The sequence below is a fragment of the Prunus avium genome, chromosome 5 (assembly GCF_965620075.1).
Source record: "Prunus avium chromosome 5, drPruAviu1.hap1.1, whole genome shotgun sequence".
Taxonomy (NCBI): Eukaryota; Viridiplantae; Streptophyta; class Magnoliopsida; order Rosales; family Rosaceae; genus Prunus; species Prunus avium.
In genome coordinates, this window is record NC_142288.1 from 29,992,990 (window position 1) to 30,012,011 (window position 19,022).

Sequence of the window (19,022 nt, forward strand, 5' to 3'; positions counted from 1 at the left end):
GGTATTTGTGAAAACTATTTTACTCCTTCAACACCTTAACCACCATATCACTTATGTTTTTGTGAAAATACTAAAATATTTATATATATATACATGGTTTTGTTTTGAATTCTTTTTGCAAGAAACAAATTTTCACATGAGATGAGTAGTAACTATGGTTATACTCATAACCAACCATTTCCCTACCCTTCATATCCCATTCATGTTGGGATGGAATCAAGCGACTCATGGAAAGAATCCGAGACTCAATCTTCAAATGATTTTTTTTTTAGGTGAGACCCAAGGGTATCCACCGCCGACAGCAATGACTAATCCCTTTTGCCGTGGGAGCTCTCCCAATGGAGGTAAACGGTTGGCCACGAAATGCGCTTCATTCCCATGGGCGGGGATCGAACCTCCAACCTCATGGTTAAGGAATGAGGTGAGCTACCACCACACCACATCTCATGGTTAATCTTCAAATGATTTTGCTTATAAACAACGTCAACCAATCTCGGATCCATATGGGTGACATGTTAACAATTACATGCAAAACTATTTTGGGGATTTATCATTTGATGACTACTCTTCAAAATATACTTACTCTACACATATAGATGATGAAGATAGTGAAAATTTTGAACCTCATAGGAACTCTATGTGGTACTAAGTCACTCATGTATCTTACCATGCAATGTATAAAGTGTAAAATATTGTAGTAATTCATTATATATAAATGATTATGGTGTGTTTAATCTTCTTTCATTAATTACTACATATTTTCTACACTTACGGTGTTTGCCAGCTCGCTATATAATCAACTTAAATAAGTTAAATCCATCATGCAATGCATTTCCTTCCAATTTTTTGTGATAAACTAATAGATAATTGACTAAATAAACATCCTGCAAAGTTTCAATAAAAATTTCCAAGTTTTTCTTACAATTTTCGTGGTTTTTATTCAATTTTTTCCGATACTGATAATATCCCGATATTTCCTGTGATATTTCCGTGTTTTTTGACTTCGATATTTCCGATACCTCCGATATTTAAGACCTTGCTATTAAGAACATCTCATTATAAGTCCTTGTTGCATCAAATATTCGTTGGACCTAAGATCAATTTTTAAAAAAAGAACAATAACGAATTGGGCCTGAGGTTCTGAGCCCAATAATCTAAAGCAAAAAGGAGCCCAATCCATAATAATATTAATAATAATAACCTACTCTGTCTGTAGTGTTGTTGCTGTTCACTCTCGGATTCCCGCGCTCACTCACAAGAAGCAGAGGAGAAGTGAGAATATGGATGAGCATGAACCCTGGGAACAACTAGACGTCGACGAATCAGAGCTCATCTCTCTTAGTCTTCGTCCTTGCAAGCGCTCTGCCTCCCATTCCCTCAAATCAAATCATCTTCAGCCCCCCAAGCCCTCTTCCAACCTCATTCCGGGCCCCGCCGGAGCCCTACAGGCCGCGATGCAGCGCAGGACCCAAACCCACCGCCACCACCCCCACGACCGCGATGAGGAGGAGCCCATTCCGACCCAAGAGTTCGTAAGGAGAGTCGTCGAGGTTGGCGATGATCATGATGCCGATTTCACCACCAATCCCTGGCTTTGCGCTCTCGATTTTCTTACCAAACAAGGTGCTCACTTTCCGACGCCCTTGGGTTCTATCAGGAAGGGGATTGAATCTCACAGATTAGCTCAGGTATTTCCATTGTTCTTATTATTAATTTTTTTTAATCAATTGTCGATCCAATTTCTGTTTTGGTTGCTGAGAAAACACTGGAAAGCAAAGACCAGGCGTGCTTTAAAAAAAATCCTTTTTTTATCTGCTTTTGGTTGCTGTAGTGTGAAACTGCCATTTTTATTTTGTCGGAACCTGATTAATCTTCACTTCTTTTTTCCTTGTGTTTTATCATTAATTTTTTTGCCAGATTTAGGATTTATAATGCTTAAAAATTCATGTTATTTTCTGTGGCTGCTGGTTAATTAGGTTGTTGCTATAATCAAATCTTGCACCCCAAATGGTCTTGGTGATCTCATGCTCACTCTGAAAGTAAGCTTATATGGACATGGATACTGATAAAGTGCCATCTTCTTCCCTTCTTTGTGTTCTCTCTAAGTTCTGCTCGCCTCAATTTTTTCACCGTATGCTCTGAGACATAGCTATGTGGCTTAAACTTTGGTTTCAGGATCCTACAGGTACAATTGGTGCTAGCATCCACCACACAGTCCTTTCTGAGGGAGACTTTGGGAAGAGCATAACTGTTGGTTCAGTTTTGGTACTGCAGAAGGTTTGTTATGATCTTCTGTTTAAGTCGATGAATTTTAGAATTATGATGATCTATGAATATAAAGAAACTGCAAAATTTAGAAAAGCAAAATGGGACTTTTGGGGTGTAGCTGTCCTGAGAAATGCTGCTTTAAGCTGAAGTGTAATGTTGCTATCAACACTACGGGACTGATTAACACCTGCGCTTTTTATCAGGTTGCTGTGTTCTCCCCCTCACGATCTTCATGTTATCTTAATATAACCAAGAACAACATGGTTAAGGTGTGTGCTCTTTCTCGTCTTGGAAGTTCAATTCCTCAATAATCACAATATCAGATTCCAGCAGCACTAGTGTTATTGATACACTTGTGCCTCTTATTTCTTTCTGCACAAAACACACCAATGTGGAGACAAACATAAGGTCTTCTTTTTGGGAGCAGGTCACGACACACATGCACCCCACATTTATTTTCTATAGTCTTGGCGCCACAATTCATGCGAAGCTTAATTTGCAGAACAGAAAAAAACTCCAATTATTTTATGCTCTGTATTCCTATGAATTGCTACATTTACAGGTCATCTCCAAGGATAGTGGACCTCTCATGACAAAAGATCTTCTCACTTCATCAGTCCACAATCCTGCTCCCAGCAGTGGTAAGTCATAAGTTAGCGTCATCTTTATATTCAATCGTCTTCTATTGCAGGGAAAATTTGCTTTGCTGCCCGTATGTTGCTGTGGTGACAGATGAGATTCTTACATAATTTTTTCTTTTAATTCTCTTAGTTAAAAATTAAATTGTTTATCCCGTTTATTTGTTCATAACAGGAAGTAGTGAAAACTTATGCATGCCACAAGAAAAGTTCCCTCCGTCACAGGAAAGCACTGAAAGAATCATGAATTTTCTGAGACAAAACTCTAAGGCGAGAGAGAGTCAGCATAATACTGAGAAACACATGGAAACAGATCATGCGGCAACAGGACTGAGCTGCTCTGGCCATGAGCAGTGTGGAAAACAAAACATGGACGTAGAGGTTCTATCTTCATTGGTGAAAAAGGCAATGCCTGATGGAATCACAAACATGGAGGACACTATTGATAACGATCAAGTAACTGTGGTAGCTGAGAAGCCCAACGCTGGCAGAGTGGCTGACGGAGACAATGCATCCAGCCTCACCCAAGCCATTAATCATGTAACTTTGGTAACTGAGAAGCCCAACCTTGACACAGTGGCCAAAGGTTACAATCCATTGAGCAGGACGCAACCCATTAGTGCTTCAGCAAACTCAGTTGAGATCCCTAACCCTGACGATGATCAAGAAGTTGGGAGAATAACTGGAGCTAAAAGGCAGAGGCAGCCACTAATTTCGAGAACTTCACTCCCAGAGTATACAGAAGAACAGCTGGATCTTTTTGAATTTGACTGAGGCAAGTACATGTTATAATACAGGGTGAAATGAACCTCGCTAGCGTTAGTGTATAGTTTACTCATAAACGGTTTCTTCTGCATCTACAGTGATAATGCCTTCTGGTTTTTTTGTTTTCGTGTCAGATAATCCGCTCTGAGACTGGTAAAAGAAAGAAACATTATATAATCTTGCAATGGGAACTTTTAGGCATTGAGCTCTTTTGAAGCCTGGTCAACAATAGTTCGCAGATTGATTTAGTTCTGATCAACTACAAATCATTGAAATGTCAAGTTCCTGGTCGAAGCCTGAATGCTATTACAATTTTCGCATCACCCTAAAACTAATAATTTACAGTTGAAACTAGATGTAGTGGCCATATCTGGCAGGCAAAAACTCATCCACAAGTGCCAGATTCTTTGCATGATTACCAGCTCATTGGTAACAAAGCGAAAGCCATATACACGAGCAGCGAAAGTTTAACTTCAAATAAAAAGTGAACTGCAAAAAATCGTGACAACAGAGCTAAAAAAATGTAATTACTCTGCTCAGCCATTAATGAGCTTTAAACCTCACCTCGAAGCTAGAATTACAACCGTAATCTTAGAGAAACAAAATTGGACTATAGTTACATATTTTGGTGACAATAATAATCTAAAGCTCCTAAAAACTGATCGAATCAAACAATAGTTCAGACCCCTGAAAACAACTTGATTAAGAGTGAGAGTGAAGAATCTCAACTCCACTCAAGTCTCACACATCCCTTCTCGTCCGAATGGTTTAGATTGTTGACTGTCTGAATGGGTCTTCTCGGCAGAGCACACTTCAAGTACTTTCAAAACAATATCTTGTTCTGGTGCTTCCCGTAGGCATGCCTTAGACTTGATCACCTACTGAAACAGCTTCCTCAATCTTTCAGCAGAAAGGGATGCCCTTTTGTTGGTTGGCTCGAGTACAAGTGCATACTTAAAGTCTGCAAGGTGAAATGCCATTGAACCAACAACTTCAGGAGACTAGACTGAATGATTTAAAAAAAGAAAAGAAAAAACTTACTGAAACCGGTAAAACCTACACATCTTTTGAGTGTATTTTGACAGGAACTTTCCAATCTCAAATATATCTATTTTGTACCCAGTACGAATTATTTCCCCAAGGCTTTTACACTTCTGGATTTGGCTTAAATAAAGGAACAGCATAGTAACCAATAAATAAACAAACAAATCTCACCTTCAATTGCCTCCTTATAGTAACCAAGCATCTCCCTTGCAGTGCCTCTTCGTAAATAAGCCTTCACATTCTGAAGAAACATAACAGTAGGCAACAATGTTATTTTACTTTGAATATAAAAATGCACAAATAATTTGCACTGGACGAACATAATAGAACAATATCAAGACAATATAATAAAGAATAATTAATCATAAACACGTAGAATTATAATTATATTAAATTTGTTTGCATACAAATTAAGAACTTCACATGACCAAACTATATTTACTCCATTCAGTTAGCTGATGTAAAGAACAAGAATTTTCTTTATCAAGTGACATCATATAACAATGATTAGTAAATGGCAAAATCCAATAGGTATCCTTTGGAGAAAATAAGTTACCTTTTTGTCAAGGTTGATAGCTTTAGTACAATCTGCCTCAGCTTGAAGGAAACTGGTTGAGAGAAAGAAATAAGTCAAAAACCAACCACCAAAACTCAATTGAGAGAATAAATCCCCGACCAAATAGTACCTTCCAACTTCAAGATATGCTGCAGCCCTGTTACTGTAATACGTCGCATTATTTCCACTAAGTTTGATAGCTTCTGAATAAAAGTTAATAGCCTTGTGCCACTCTTTATCTTTGTAGGCTTGGTTTCCCTAAATATTTGGTAAAGATAATAGAAGAGTATTTAGGATATGAAAATGCAAAATTCCAAAACGAACATAAATAGTCATTATGCAAATATGGCTTGGTAGAAAAATTAGTGGTTCGACAATAACTTAATGATCAAGACTCTAGATCCCAGAGGTAATTTCAACTTTTCCATGCAATATATGAGAAACTAAGTCAACGGACTACAACTTAAATATATTATGAAAAATCCAAGTGACACATACAAACTAGTTTACCAAATAATTGTCCAATAGAAATTTAACATCCCGATGCTGTCATGTTACAAAGAAAATCGAAAAAAAAAGCAACAACTTATAAAGCAAATGGACAACATCATGAGATGCTCTACCTTTTCCTTGGCAATTTCAGCAGATTGCTCCCTGGTGAGAGCATTTTTGGATAATTTGGATTTGGAAGCAATATCAGCCTGCTCTTGTAAAGATGCATACATAGTGTGCACAGCATCTAGTAAAAAGCGATCACCCCCATGCCTGGCTATGAATGAAACTGAAACTGGATACTTGTCATGCGATCCCAGCGGTACTGTGACCTGAAGAGTAGAACATCAACGGAGTATACTTAATTAATTAGGAGAAACTATAGTCAGTACGAACTTATCACTATGTAACGAAAGCATAGATTGATAGGAAAATAACAGCCGAGTAAAGATCCTCCCAATTTTAAAGACCCAAGACACAGAAAATAAGTGTAGTAAACCATAACATCTCTTTACCTTTTATAAATGAGAGAGAGAGAGAGAGAGAGAGAGAGAGAGAGAGAGAGAGAGAGAGAGAGAGATTTCCACCTGACAACAACCTGACAGGCTAGCAATACTTAATAGACCAAAAGCACGGCTCCGGAAGTCCTCAGAGAGTATGTCCTTCCCACCAAGTTTTGAAGGGGGATCTGCTATAGTGGGGATCACCAAAATTCCATCATCCTACACAAGTAAATTAAACACAAAAGTATAATTCAATATAGCAAACTTCGATAAACACATTCTTAATTGACTTGCGGATCTCAATCATTACCTTCAATAGAGAGTTGACAGCTGCATGCAATTCATTCTTAATTGACTTGCAGATCTCAATCTCCTCATCTGATGTGTCCAGTGGTCCACATATTTGTGCTGAAGTAGCAGAATCCAATACAGGCTTCACCAAATTAATCCATTCCTCGTGATTATGTCTGAACTCATGTCTGTTAAAAGGAACCACAAGAAATCTCAATCAACATATTATCAGGAAATATCAAAACAAAAGGATAAATGAATGAACAAAGTGGAAAACTGTTTTCTCATATGGACCTATAAGAATGCACCATACAAGAAATTGAGACCAGAAGCAAAAGGTGTTCGTTATAGATTGTCATAACTAGATGGACGAGGATAATAATTTTTTATCTGAAGGATTTGTGATGAACTCACTACATAAAATACCTAATGTTCCATCCTATTTTCTGGACATTTCCTGAATATTTAGCCAAGTACTGTTCTCTGGTTGGAAATTACTACTTTTAAATTTTTATCATCTTGCAAACACTTTCCCTCACTTTTAAGACTTTCAACTTCCCCCATCCAAATCAAACATAAGAGCAGAATACAAATAAATAGAATAGAAGGAAAAGAATATAAGCACAGAAACCTTCAGTGTCATGGTTTCCAGAAAACTATACAAGCATGGGGGGTCGAGGGAGATATATGGTTTTTTGTTTGTTTTTTCTATCCTCTTTTATGACATATAATCTTCAATGATTTATGACATATACAGTATTCAGAAGGTTGACTGGTGACTAAGTAACCTCACCTTTGAAGAAGCTGCACAACATTGGCAAGCAATTTTATGGATGAAGTCTTGACTTCACCATTTGTCTTCTGGCCATGAAACTCTTTCAAGCTTGGGACTTTTGAATTAAAATAGTCCCCTAGATTTTCATGTTTAAATACTTGTCCTGAAGAAATCATTCAAAATTTTTTTAAAAAACAGTGGTCCACCATGGACAGGGAGCATAGAACAGAAGTCAAGGGAAAAGAGCATACTTCCAAAAAGCTTCTCAGTGGATTTGGTGACCACTTGAACAATTCTGTCAACAGGAATCTTTACTTGTTGAAAGCAATCATCAGCTATTACAATTTGTCTTGGACTGCGTGAAACTGCATAAGGAAGTTGCAGCAGAACATGTCCAACACGACGTAGGACACTAGAATCCTTAGCAAACCATCCTGCACACATAATCTTACAAGTCAAACAATATGAAAAGTTGAAAACATTAAGGGATGCCAGATAGCATACTGCTAACGTTTGCTATAATGAAAATTTATTATTTAACAAAAAAGTAATCAGGTATACATAGTTGCACATGATCAAATACTCCTGCATCATGGCAGCCTACAAAATTGTAACCGTACATACCAACGGTATCAAGACTTATAGAAACAGGTATAATCCCATTGTGAGAAACAGCCCCATGTGAAGGTCGGAATCCTATAACGCCACAAGACCCAGCAGGTACTCTAACGCCACCGACAGTATCAATACCTGCGCCATCATGTTAGCATGAAGTGAACGTTACGATATTAATATATTTAGATATATATGATTCATATCCAGCCTTCCTACAAAGAAACTTGTAGATGATTTATGCCTTCATAATTAGTTTGAGATCTGCGATTCTTCTTTTCAAGCATATATTTGCTTCGACATAGATACATAAGTATATATATTGAAAATAACAAATTTCAAAAACAAAAAAGTAAAATACGCTGCCCTGTTGAAAAATGAGCATTTTAAGGTATGATAATATTATGAACATGCCTCAAAATAAGAGAATTTCAGATAAGATAGGAAAATGAAGCCAAATCCAATAAAAAACCAACTCAATTGCCTTTAATGCCAATTAAACAAATAAAATAACCCCCTCAAGCCCTTCATATGTGCTTTCAATGATTTTCCATGGTCAATGACTAATAACAAAACGCAATGGGAAATGTAAAGAAGATAAAGAACAATTTCAGAAAGGATGAGAAAAACAAGAAGCTCACCCAGTGAAAAGTCAACAAGATTGGCAGCTACAGCCACAGCAGCTCCACTAGAGGATCCACCTGGTGTTCTTGAAGATGCTGCCGGATTGGTGGGGGTACCATAATGCTTATTTTCTCCGCTAATACTGAAAATAAACATGCAGAAAGGAATTGACATTATGTAATCCAAACTAAAGCTAGAGTTGGATAAACTGAAAGGAAAATGGGTCCTCAGATCAAATTATTTTTTTCCCCATTCACAACAGCAATGAGGAATAACACCTTCAGCCTGTTGACAGAACATCCAAAGTGTGTGCTCATAGCAATACATACCTATATGCCAATTCATCCACAACGGTTTTCCCAATGCATGTGGCACCTCCTTCGACAAGAACCGAAACCACAGGAGCCGTCCTTGAAGCTGCATCATGTGTTCTTTCCCAATCAGGATGACCAAAACCAGTTACATGTCCCTCAATATCAAATCTGCCAACCATGATACAAATTTATCCACTTTAAGGCAAACAAATAGTTCTATAACACAATGATACAAATTACTTGCATTTGATAAGGAAATCAAAATAATAAAGTGCAATGAAACTAAACCTATAACATAACTCAAGTTCAATACGTTAGTTTTGAATAACCAAAATCAGTCTGCCCATCTTATTAGTGCATCCTACGTTGAAAAACAACATACAGAAAATAAAAGGATAAGACATAAATTTCAGGCTTTTTCACCATCTGGGTTCCAACCCAATTCAACTAATTCGTTTGGCTATTTAATAATAGTAACCTCAACTTCCAATTCATTACTTCAACCAGCATAAAGCTTAGCAAAAGCAAAAACCATATTTTCAAAAGTTCCGTGTTTTTGTTTTTACTCTTCAATCCTATAATATCCTTTTATTGGCTTTTAACTTTATCAGGAGACAAACAGAAGAATAACAGAGGAAGTGGTAGAGAGCGTACACGTCAGAAACGGCGAAGGTGAGGCCGGTGAGGGGATGCGGAGCTTTAGGAGGAGCAGGCTGAGGAGGAGGGAGAAGCTGAAGCCTCTCAATAAAGGCACCAAAGTCTTCTCTGATGGTCTTCTTAAGCTTCCTTGTCATAAACAGAATTCCTGCCAAACCCAAACCCAGTAGAACCCACAGATTGGCGGATTGAGACGCCATGTTTGTCTAAGATATTTCTCAAACCCTCCGGAGTTGCGAAACTATTAAAGTCCAGGTTTTTATATTGAAACTTGAGAGAGAGAGAGGGAGAGGGAGAAGAGGATAACGCAGTGACCAGCGCAGCGTAACCTAGGCGGAGACGGTTCTTGAGGTTATTACTGTATTGTAATTTGTATTCATAAAGTTAAATATCGGGTAGGCCCTTCAAGTTTCTCTTTTTTTGTTTTTTTTTGGTCGTAGGTCCTCCAAGTTTCTCTTTTCAAGATTGTATTTCGTTTTTTTATTTCTATTTTTCGCCCTTAAGTTTAATATAATTTTAATGCGGTCCTTTGGTCCTTTCTGCTTCCGGAATGACCAGTTGCAGTGCACCTGAAGACAAAGAAGCGAAGCTATCATTCAACACCATGATAATATCTGTCTTTACTTCATAGACTAAAACTAATGGCAGGGGTCTGTAACTAGTGAGTTACATGGTGCCTCAATAGCAGGAGTTTGAAACTTGTTGAAAGTACTTTGTGACCAGAGGCAAGCCAAACACTGAGCGGGGATTAATCCCACCCTTCGGGGGTATGGACACCTTATGGTATTTTATTTAAAAAAAAACTAATTTTGTAAAATCCTTATCACCTATGTTTCCCTTTTATTAATAAAAGTAGCTTACAAATTATAATTCGGAGAAACAAAGAAAAAGAAATCACATATAACTTCATTAGAGCTGCCATTTATACTTCTTTCGAAAGAGATGAGTAGAGCATAAAGAATTGATTGTAATCGGGAAAAGCCGCAAAATTTTGTGGGAGATGTCGCCATAGCGCCCACAAGGGGCTTGTTTTCGGTGCAAACAGCTCCAACGCCAAATCCCATACCATTAACCTAAGCTTGTTCTACAAAAAAATTCAATCTAAAATGAGTAGACATTAGTATTGATTGAAAAAAGACAAAAGTCACCACAAGGGACACACCCCTTGTTAAAAATTCCACACTGTGATTACCTTATTCCTTGTACTTCTAAACAATCGTATCTAATGTAACAATAAACAATTTCAGTTTTCCAGATAACCAAATAATAGCAAAAGGTTGCCTGTTTTCAATTCATTTATAACTGCCAGTGTCTCCTGAAAAATCTTTCTTCTTCGTATTTGATGTAGTTTGCTTACAGAAAGGGCAAACTCAAAATTGAAGTATATAATCCAGCTACAAACTCCATAGGATATCCAATTTAGGCTTTAATCCTTGCAGACTCTCCCACGGCACGCTCCATTCTTGAGTACCATTCGCCTATGCGTGTGTGCTCCACCATATCTTTACCAGATCTCAAATAACGAATTGGCCTTAGTACCCCAAAAACAGCAAGGTCGGCCATATTAGGTTTGGAGCCCCCTGACACAAGCAACGTATACATGTGAACATTGTTCCCAGGACAAAGATAAAAACAAGGATGACATAACAGAAGTCCTAGTTCTTATTAAGGCTCACCTCAAGGCAAAAAGTTGATGGCTCATGCTAAAACTCCAGTTAGCCATCAAACAGACCTCACACCTTAAGCTACAAATTTGCTTGAGACAATTCATACTAATGATGGTGTTCTCATCATACAATAGTTATTTCGAATTTTAGAAGACTACAACTTGCTTTTTTTCCAGACAAGTAACTTTCTCCTGATTCAAGTATCATCTCCCAGTCAAGAGTAGTTTATTTTATTTTCTAAGCATATTCATCAATACGTTTTTCTGCTTGTGTCCCTTAATGCATGCATCCCTTGATCACCAATTAACTAAAAAGTAAACTGCATGCCATATCTATGTGACATCATGTGCATATGACACAAGTTAGAGCACATACCAAGAAAGTCCCGCCCATTAAGAGCATTAACCCATGTTTCTGCTGCTTCATACAGGGATGCACGTTCATCCGTAATATTATATTTCTTCTTTAGTTTCTTTGACACAAAGTACATAGCCGCAGCACCAGCATACTTCACTGTAAATTTTTCTGTGTAGCTAAAATTACCTGCAGTTACAGCAAAACTACATCAGAAAACAAAAATACCAAAATCTAATGGTCAAGCAGTTCTACATAAAACTGAAGAGAGTAAATATTACTAACACAAACTGAAGGAAGAAAGGAAGTTTGTCCTAGTAGGCCCAAAAAATATGGCTGCATAAGATGGAATCTACATACCATTGCTTGTTATATAGTCAAAGGATTCAAGGGCCTCAGATGTATTTCGGTATATGTTTGGTGATAACATATGCACTAAGTGATTATCAACCCACCTATACCACAATAACAAGAACAACGAAGGAATAAAAAATTATAGTAATAAACCTGTAACCAAGTAATACATGATCATGACTGTAAAAGTTAGTGATACAAAGATACCATTAAGTAAAAGCTCAAGGTATGCCACAACAATAGACAGTAAGAAGACAACGCAGAGCCACAGAAGAGCACTAATTATTTTAAAACGTTTTGACCATCAATTCAGAAAACACAATGACAATATGCAATTGAGATAGTGTTGTATGTCTTGCCAATATCCACTAATTGAAGTTATATTTCTTTAATCTTCAAAGCTGAAGGTCCACTGATAAGAGTAATATGCAACTACTCGTTAACCATTACATCAATAATATGTGAGTGTTTTGTAACAAAAAAAAAAAAGTGAGTGTTTTGCACTTCCTTCACCAATTCACACAAAATGAAATCGTAATTCTCTCAACCAAAACTCATGTAACTCTACAGAGGATTCTCCAAGTGTTATATCTGAATCAAGGTATAATGATTATAACCATTTTCAGACAGTATCTGAGCTCATTTCCCATTTTATAAACTGTCAGAACAAGCAGAATTTTCTAAAGTTCCAGGAAGTTGGGCTGTAAAATTACTAATTCAAAGGACAGGAGGCGAGTCTAATTCAAAGCATAGTTTCTTTTATTCTTGTAAACTCGGTGAGAATTTCTTGCAGCATTCTCTTTCTTCTTTGTTTCTTAGATAATAGTATCATTAAGATCATGGTCCAGTGGAGTTTAAACCTGCGACCTTCCCTAAAACTACTCAAAGTATAAGTATACTGTTTCTCCGCTTTTATCCAATATGAATATAAACATAATAAGCTATGGAGGAAAAGATAACATACTGGCGCCACTTTTTCTCTTCATCATCATTTGAGGAAGGGGCGGCTACTCTCTCAGGAACAATTTTGTCATTCAACTTATCAATTATAGCTGCAAACAGATACATGCTCAATTTCAATTGAGATACGTAATTCTAGTACCTATATATGTTCAACAATGCATACACCATAATATTGTAATTAGAAATCCAACCAGAAAACTCAGCAATCTAAGAACAACCACAAGGACAGATACCTGATGAGTCAACCAGCTGTTCCCCATCCACCACCAATATAGGAACCTTCTTATAATCAGACCATTTGATCTCTTTCTTACTAAGTGGGTTGACCTCCACAATTTTGTAGGGGATATCGTGGTAGTCCAAGAATGCTGAGACAACAATAAAGTGTCGCCAATTTGTAAACAGAATGATAAATGGAAAAGAACATAAAATTACCGTTGTTTAATAGAACCGTAACAAAAGAAAAAGGACATAATAGGAAAAAAAAAAGAATGTGCTCGAGAATAACCGAAAGAACAACAAAACACCAAAACACCAAATGATTGACAAGGTTGCAAATTTATTGACTGTTTATATGGCTATTTCCTCTCATGCTACCAGCAACCCCAGTGCACTATTTGTTCAAAATTAAGTTCAAATCTTACCAGAGAATTCCAAATAGAATGCGAACTACAAGTAAAAGTTCGTTCTTTTCCTGTCATTTAACCATGATAGGCTGCGAGACTGCAGAGAAATGCTGAACCAACTGGATATTATTCAAATGAATGTTTCATCCACACTAAAATCCAATATTTCGACATGAAATCTCGTCCAATTTCTGATTTTCGGTGAAAAATTTAAACATTTGCGCGAAATATTCAAAGGCAGCAAAAACACCGAACCTCAAAAGCAATTCAACAAGCAAAGAGAAGTAAAGAAACATGAGAGAAAGAGAACATTTTTCACCTTTAACTTTGTTGCAGAAAGGGCAGGCTTCATACTGGTATAGCACGACGTCCTTTGGAACAAGCTCAGCCGGAGGCGGCTCTTTGGCATAGACCTCCTGAGTGAGTGACGAGGCAACAGCGACCGAAGCCAGAGTTCCGGCTACGCCAATAGCCAGCTTGCCAGCTGGACCGCCGGAAAATGAATCGAACCACCGACGACGAGCATGAGAACCGGTGGTGCTGGAGGTACCGTAGAGAGCCACCTGGAGAAGACCGTGGCTGGGGGAGGCTGACGTGGCAGCGGCGCCGCCGTGAACGGTGGCGAGGGATCGGGAGATGACGTTGAATGAGGCGAGAGTTGAAGCCCTTCTCATGGTGGAGCGACTAGAAGCAGAAGCAGAAAACTGAGTGATTTGCTTTGGTAGACTCTTCTGGAGAAGGGGAGAAGGGGAGAAGGGTTTATGTTAGTTTTGTGATCCAACTGTGTGGGGTTTTGGCTACGTTCGCATCACCCGCGGGTGTTTGGATCTACCATCCTAAATTTATTGTTAATTTTGGGGGTAAATATTATTTTATTGATTTTTTGTATATACCAATATATTAATTTTCTTCTTATATTTATGTATTTTCTTCTTATATTTATGTATTTTCTTTTACTTTGTCAATAAATAAATAAAGCTTCTTCATTCGGGGCCAAAATAAAAAATAAAAAAAATCTATTCCCAACCTATCTCTTCAATTTTTATCTCTCTAAAACCCAGCGTCCCAAAGTTCCTCACTTTACAAAACCCTCTCCTTCTTCCTCTCATACCAGTTACCGCCATCTTCTTCCATGCTCGTTACCCACAAACTCTGAGCTCCACCGGCACACCATTTCACCCACAAAACACAATCCGAACAAAAAAGAAAAGGAAGGGAAATGTCAGCTGCTTCAAAGCTCATACGCTTTGGAGCCGCAGCACTGTTCCACGCGCCCATAAGAACTCTATCGGCGACCCCTTCACTTCATTCTCTCAAACCCTTTGCTGCCTCACAATCTCTGCGCTTCCCCAGGTACAGCTCTTCCTCCGCTGCAATTGAAACTATTGATAGCGTCACCGCTAACAGCACAGAAGCGCCGCTGCTCCATCCCTGGCCCGAGTGGGTGGCTTTCATCGACCGCTTGAAGACCAAAGGTTACTTCACCGGAACCCAGCCGAGCGAGAGTGACGATGTTTACACGGACATGACTCAAATAAAGGATGCGTGCCTCAGCTTTGCTCGTGACCGCTACGATGTTTTCAAGTGAGGTTCTTTTATTTGCTCTGGTTGCCGAGAAAATGTTGAAATACAAAGTGTTGGCTGAGGATTAATTGAGTTATTGCTACTCTTGAGCTTTATTGATGTTTCATTTACTTTTGTGCTATTATTCAAGCTTTCTTTTCCTTACCTGTAATGGACTGCACAAATCTCCTTTACAGCAATAGGAACAATATCTGATAAAAAGAATTCATTGTTTGATTGAATTCTATACATTTATTATTGAAAATTCCAAACTATTTACCTAAGCATTTGACTGCATTTCTTGCATAATAGCATCTAATCTTTTTCATTTTGATTTTTTGGTGCAGATCACTGTCTACGGAAGATATGCAAGCAGTTGTGGAGGGTGGATGTCCCAATCTTTTCCGGAAAGCTGTGAATTCAGCAAAAAGACTGAGATTCTATCTGAGACTAGATGAAGGGGATGTATGTAATCTCCCTCATTTATCGGATTGATGAGTCACATTTGTTGATGAAAGTGCACACAAACACATAAAAACTCTTTTACAACACGACGATAGAATATGTATATATGTCCTATTCTGCTTCATCATCTAGTTTTCATTTTTCTTTTCAATGCTTGATGGGGAATTTTATTATATAAATCTTGAGAATTTTAGATTGTGATCTGGATGGTGCTGGCATATACAGGTTTGTGGTGCTTGCAATCTGCGAGGTTCCTGTGATAGAGCGTATGTGGTTCTTAAGGAATCTGAAGCTGCGGCACGGACAGTGGATATTGTCCGAATACTATTGTTTCATGCTCTGGATCCACTTGTTATTTCTGGGGGGAATAAACCTCTCGGTAGAGACCTTCTAGAAACATCTGCAAGGAAACTGCTTTCTGAGTTGCTTCAACTCAGTGAAACAGCTGTTGACCCATCACTTCCAAAGCCTGCTGCCAAAGCTGGGAAAAAGTTATCTGCAAGTATCATTGATGATGGACTATCTCAAACTGTTGAAATGAAGAGAGGAGATTGGATGTGTCCCAAGTAAGCCACACCAAGTTACCGTGGTCATCTTTATGCCGTTTTAATTTAATATATGCATTACTTTATGACTTGATTGGAGGAGGTGATCTCCTCAACTTATGGCGTTTTTGTTTTTATGGTAAATATGACACATAATTATGTGTGAATGTGTGTGTGTGGTTTTACTGTTGTAACACTACCTGAATTGACATCTAGTCATATCCGTTAATCACTGAAAGTATTTGTTGAATTTTCGAGTCAATCATTTACTTTTCTTTTCACTTATGGCAATTGCTACTATACTAGTTTGATGATTTACTGATTCTTCGGAAGAATTTCTATAGATTCAAAACATACATTTCAGTTATTCACGTGGAAACTTTTAATTTTGTCTAATCCAGAAAATGCATCTATTGGTTTTACCTCATATTTATTTTTTAAGTTTGCTTGTTTTTGTGTGTCTACCCGCTGTCCAGTCCTACAAAATTGAGGTATCATGCTCCTGGACATTTTACTGTATAACTACTTTGCTGTGATTGCCCAATTATCAGTCCCTTATATCTGAGATGTCTGAATCCAACATTGCATGTCGTTCCCTCTCATTGTACTTGTAACACATTCCCTGCAATTGAAATTGCTCAGTTGCACTAGTTTATGAACTGTTGTTCTTTCTATCTTGTTGCAGATGCAATTTTATGAACTTTGCTAAAAATCTAAGATGCCTACAATGTAAAGAAGATGGCCCAAAAAAAGCTGATGCGGGTGATCTTGAAATGAAAAAGGGAGACTGGATCTGCACTGAGTAAGCCACTTCTTTTGCATGAGTGCTACCATGAATCGGTATTTGAGAGAATATTTCTGAAATAATTTGCAATCCCTTTTAGTAAAAATAATAATGTAATGATACTTGTTAGTGTTTCTAAGTTCCAATTATCAAAGAAGTTGTTTAGTTTTTTCCAATGCTTTGAATGTTAGAATTAGCAAGAAAAACTTTGGACCTTTCAAATGTTTAAAGTTATTGAATTTCTTCATGGTACATATACGTATAAGGTTGCCATCAAATTTTTCACCATCTTTTTTTAATCAGTTCAAACCTGATTTTCTCTATGTGATCTTCCTACACTATAGATACAAGCCCAAGGGCTTTCAAGTCTTTCAATGTGACTTACTAATTTCGATGTTATCATATATATGTTTTGGGTTAGAGGTTTTGAGTGCATGGAGAGGGAGCAATAATATAGCACAAAACAATTGTCTGATAAATTGGTGATACATGGATAGATTTGGAAAATGATGTTTGTATGATGATTTGAAGTTACACACATCTTGTTCTAGTCTAGGCTACCACCAGATTCTTGTGTTCCAAGTTCCACATATTGTTGCAGATGCAATTTCATGAACTTCTCTAGAAATATACGCTGCCTAAAGTGCAAAGCTGAAGGGCCAAAGAGAGTCAGTACAGATGCTGTTGAAATGAAGCAAGGAGACTGGAACTGCCCAAAGTAAGTCTTATTTTCGCCCTGACAAATGACATAATTCAGCAAATCTAAATTAGTAAACTGAGTGTGCTAATTCAATATTGTGAAATTTGAATGATTATTGCTGCTCTTGAGAATAACATTTTTTCTGTATATTGTTAATATATGAAATTTAATGTCATTGTTATCAGTAACTTTACTTTTAAGTAAGTAAGAAAGTTTATTGAATTGCATCCAAGGGGAATGCAACCAATAGACAAGGGACTAAATAAAAATACTAACAGAAGAAAAAGTCAGCGAATGAATGGGAGTGTATTTCCCTGTAATCAACACCAAATGCTCTTCCTACTAAACACTATATCCGGGCCCCATATCGAAATCTTATAAACAGATCCAACATAAAACTATAAATCAGTTTGCACTTGTAATTTTAGTTATATTCTGATCACCTGGCTTGTGTTCTTCAGGTGTGCTTTCATGAATTTTGCAAGCAATAGGAAGTGTTTGCGTTGTCAAGAGACACGGCCCAAGATAAATCATGCAGATTGGGACTGTCCCTCGTAACTCCATCTTCCTCTTTATTTGTTTGTGTGTGTGTGTGGTTTAGATTTAATATTAAGGTTAACTGAACTATTTACAAAATGGTAATGTATACTGCAGATGTAATTTCTTGAATTATGGTAGAAACACAGTCTGCCTGAAGTGCAACTGTAAATGCCCCAAGGAAGCAACTACTAGTGAGTACGAGGAGCAGATGTGGAGGCACCCACGCTAGTATATTCTTAATAAGCACAAAGACATTGTTTTCTATGGAAATTTTCTGAGGTTGGTGCAGTGCAGGACATAATGACCCTTGGGCACTTGTAATTCTATCAGGCTGGTGATTACATAGGAGAGCACATCTTGGGTGAAATCATGAGATGTTTGCGGTTTCGTGCATTCACAGAGATACTGGAGGCTTCTACAAGCTACATTTGGGCCTTCATAATATTTTGCATGTCTAAGGAAAGGTGTTCTAAACTCTTCTTACATTAGCAGGAACCGTGTGTAACCAATGAATTTATGGTTTCTATGGAAAGTTTTGTGCTCTCATTTAGAATTCTAAGTGTTTATTGGTCTTTTGCTCTACTAAATTATAGTTGTGTGTTTTTTCTCCTTTGGCAAAGATGTATATTGCCCAGGAAAAGAGAGTAGGATTCTAGCACACAGAAAATGAAGGCAAGTTTAATAGATATTTCGCAAGGGGGTTAATCGTTTTATTAGTCCATGAACTTAGACCTGATTTGCATTTAAGTCCCTCAATTTCTAAAATCGTTCCCGTGGTCCTTCAACTTCAGTTTCGTTGACAAATGATCCTGTCGACAATTTTGTTAACTTTGTTGTTAAATGCATGGGCAAAATGGTATTTTTGTATCAAAATTGATTAAAATATGAATACAAAATTAAAATTAAACTCTCTCCTTTATCC

At 37.5% G+C, this 19,022-nt stretch overlaps 4 protein-coding genes across 6 annotated transcripts; 2 read left to right on the top strand and 2 right to left on the bottom strand.

Moving 5' to 3' along the window:
* Positions 1-1,232: 1,232 nt before the first annotated feature.
* On the top strand, positions 1,233-3,887 carry LOC110746497 (nuclear localized protein). 2 transcript variants are annotated; one of them, XM_021946730.2, is made up of 6 exons: positions 1,233-1,688; positions 1,977-2,039; positions 2,176-2,277; positions 2,472-2,537; positions 2,831-2,909; positions 3,082-3,887. In XM_021946730.2, the coding sequence occupies exons 1-6, from the start codon at positions 1,281-1,283 to the stop codon at positions 3,678-3,680; spliced, it is 1,317 nt and encodes a 438-aa protein (XP_021802422.2). In that variant the 5' UTR covers positions 1,233-1,280; the 3' UTR covers positions 3,681-3,887. The 2 variants fall into 2 exon arrangements, with proteins under 2 accessions (XP_021802422.2, XP_088109496.1); XM_088253370.1 differs by lacking the exon at positions 1,977-2,039.
* A 239-nt stretch (positions 3,888-4,126) lies between these two features.
* TOC64-III (translocon at the outer membrane of chloroplasts 64-III) lies at positions 4,127-9,893 on the bottom strand. The gene is made up of 13 exons (XM_021946722.2): positions 9,537-9,893; positions 8,898-9,050; positions 8,586-8,710; positions 7,957-8,082; positions 7,584-7,766; positions 7,351-7,495; positions 6,577-6,745; positions 6,351-6,485; positions 5,895-6,095; positions 5,402-5,529; positions 5,272-5,323; positions 4,887-4,956; positions 4,127-4,632 (listed from the first exon to the last, which is right to left on the bottom strand). The coding sequence occupies exons 1-13, from the start codon at positions 9,737-9,739 to the stop codon at positions 4,550-4,552; spliced, it is 1,773 nt and encodes a 590-aa protein (XP_021802414.1). The 5' UTR covers positions 9,740-9,893; the 3' UTR covers positions 4,127-4,549.
* Positions 9,894-10,634: 741 nt separating this feature from the next.
* LOC110747276 (uncharacterized) lies at positions 10,635-14,328 on the bottom strand. The gene is made up of 6 exons (XM_021947477.2): positions 13,823-14,328; positions 13,111-13,245; positions 12,879-12,966; positions 11,921-12,015; positions 11,582-11,749; positions 10,635-11,119 (listed from the first exon to the last, which is right to left on the bottom strand). The coding sequence occupies exons 1-6, from the start codon at positions 14,175-14,177 to the stop codon at positions 10,959-10,961; spliced, it is 1,002 nt and encodes a 333-aa protein (XP_021803169.2). The 5' UTR covers positions 14,178-14,328; the 3' UTR covers positions 10,635-10,958.
* Positions 14,329-14,501: 173 nt separating this feature from the next.
* Positions 14,502-18,653, top strand: LOC110747304 (zinc finger (Ran-binding) family protein). 2 transcript variants are annotated; one of them, XM_088252820.1, is made up of 7 exons: positions 14,502-15,087; positions 15,414-15,531; positions 15,757-16,097; positions 16,762-16,878; positions 17,417-17,578; positions 18,022-18,114; positions 18,215-18,653. In XM_088252820.1, the coding sequence occupies exons 1-7, from the start codon at positions 14,723-14,725 to the stop codon at positions 18,327-18,329; spliced, it is 1,311 nt and encodes a 436-aa protein (XP_088108946.1). In that variant the 5' UTR covers positions 14,502-14,722; the 3' UTR covers positions 18,330-18,653. The 2 variants fall into 2 exon arrangements, with proteins under 2 accessions (XP_088108946.1, XP_021803196.2); XM_021947504.2 differs by having other exon boundaries at positions 14,504-15,087; positions 17,462-17,578.
* Positions 18,654-19,022: the final 369 nt, after the last annotated feature.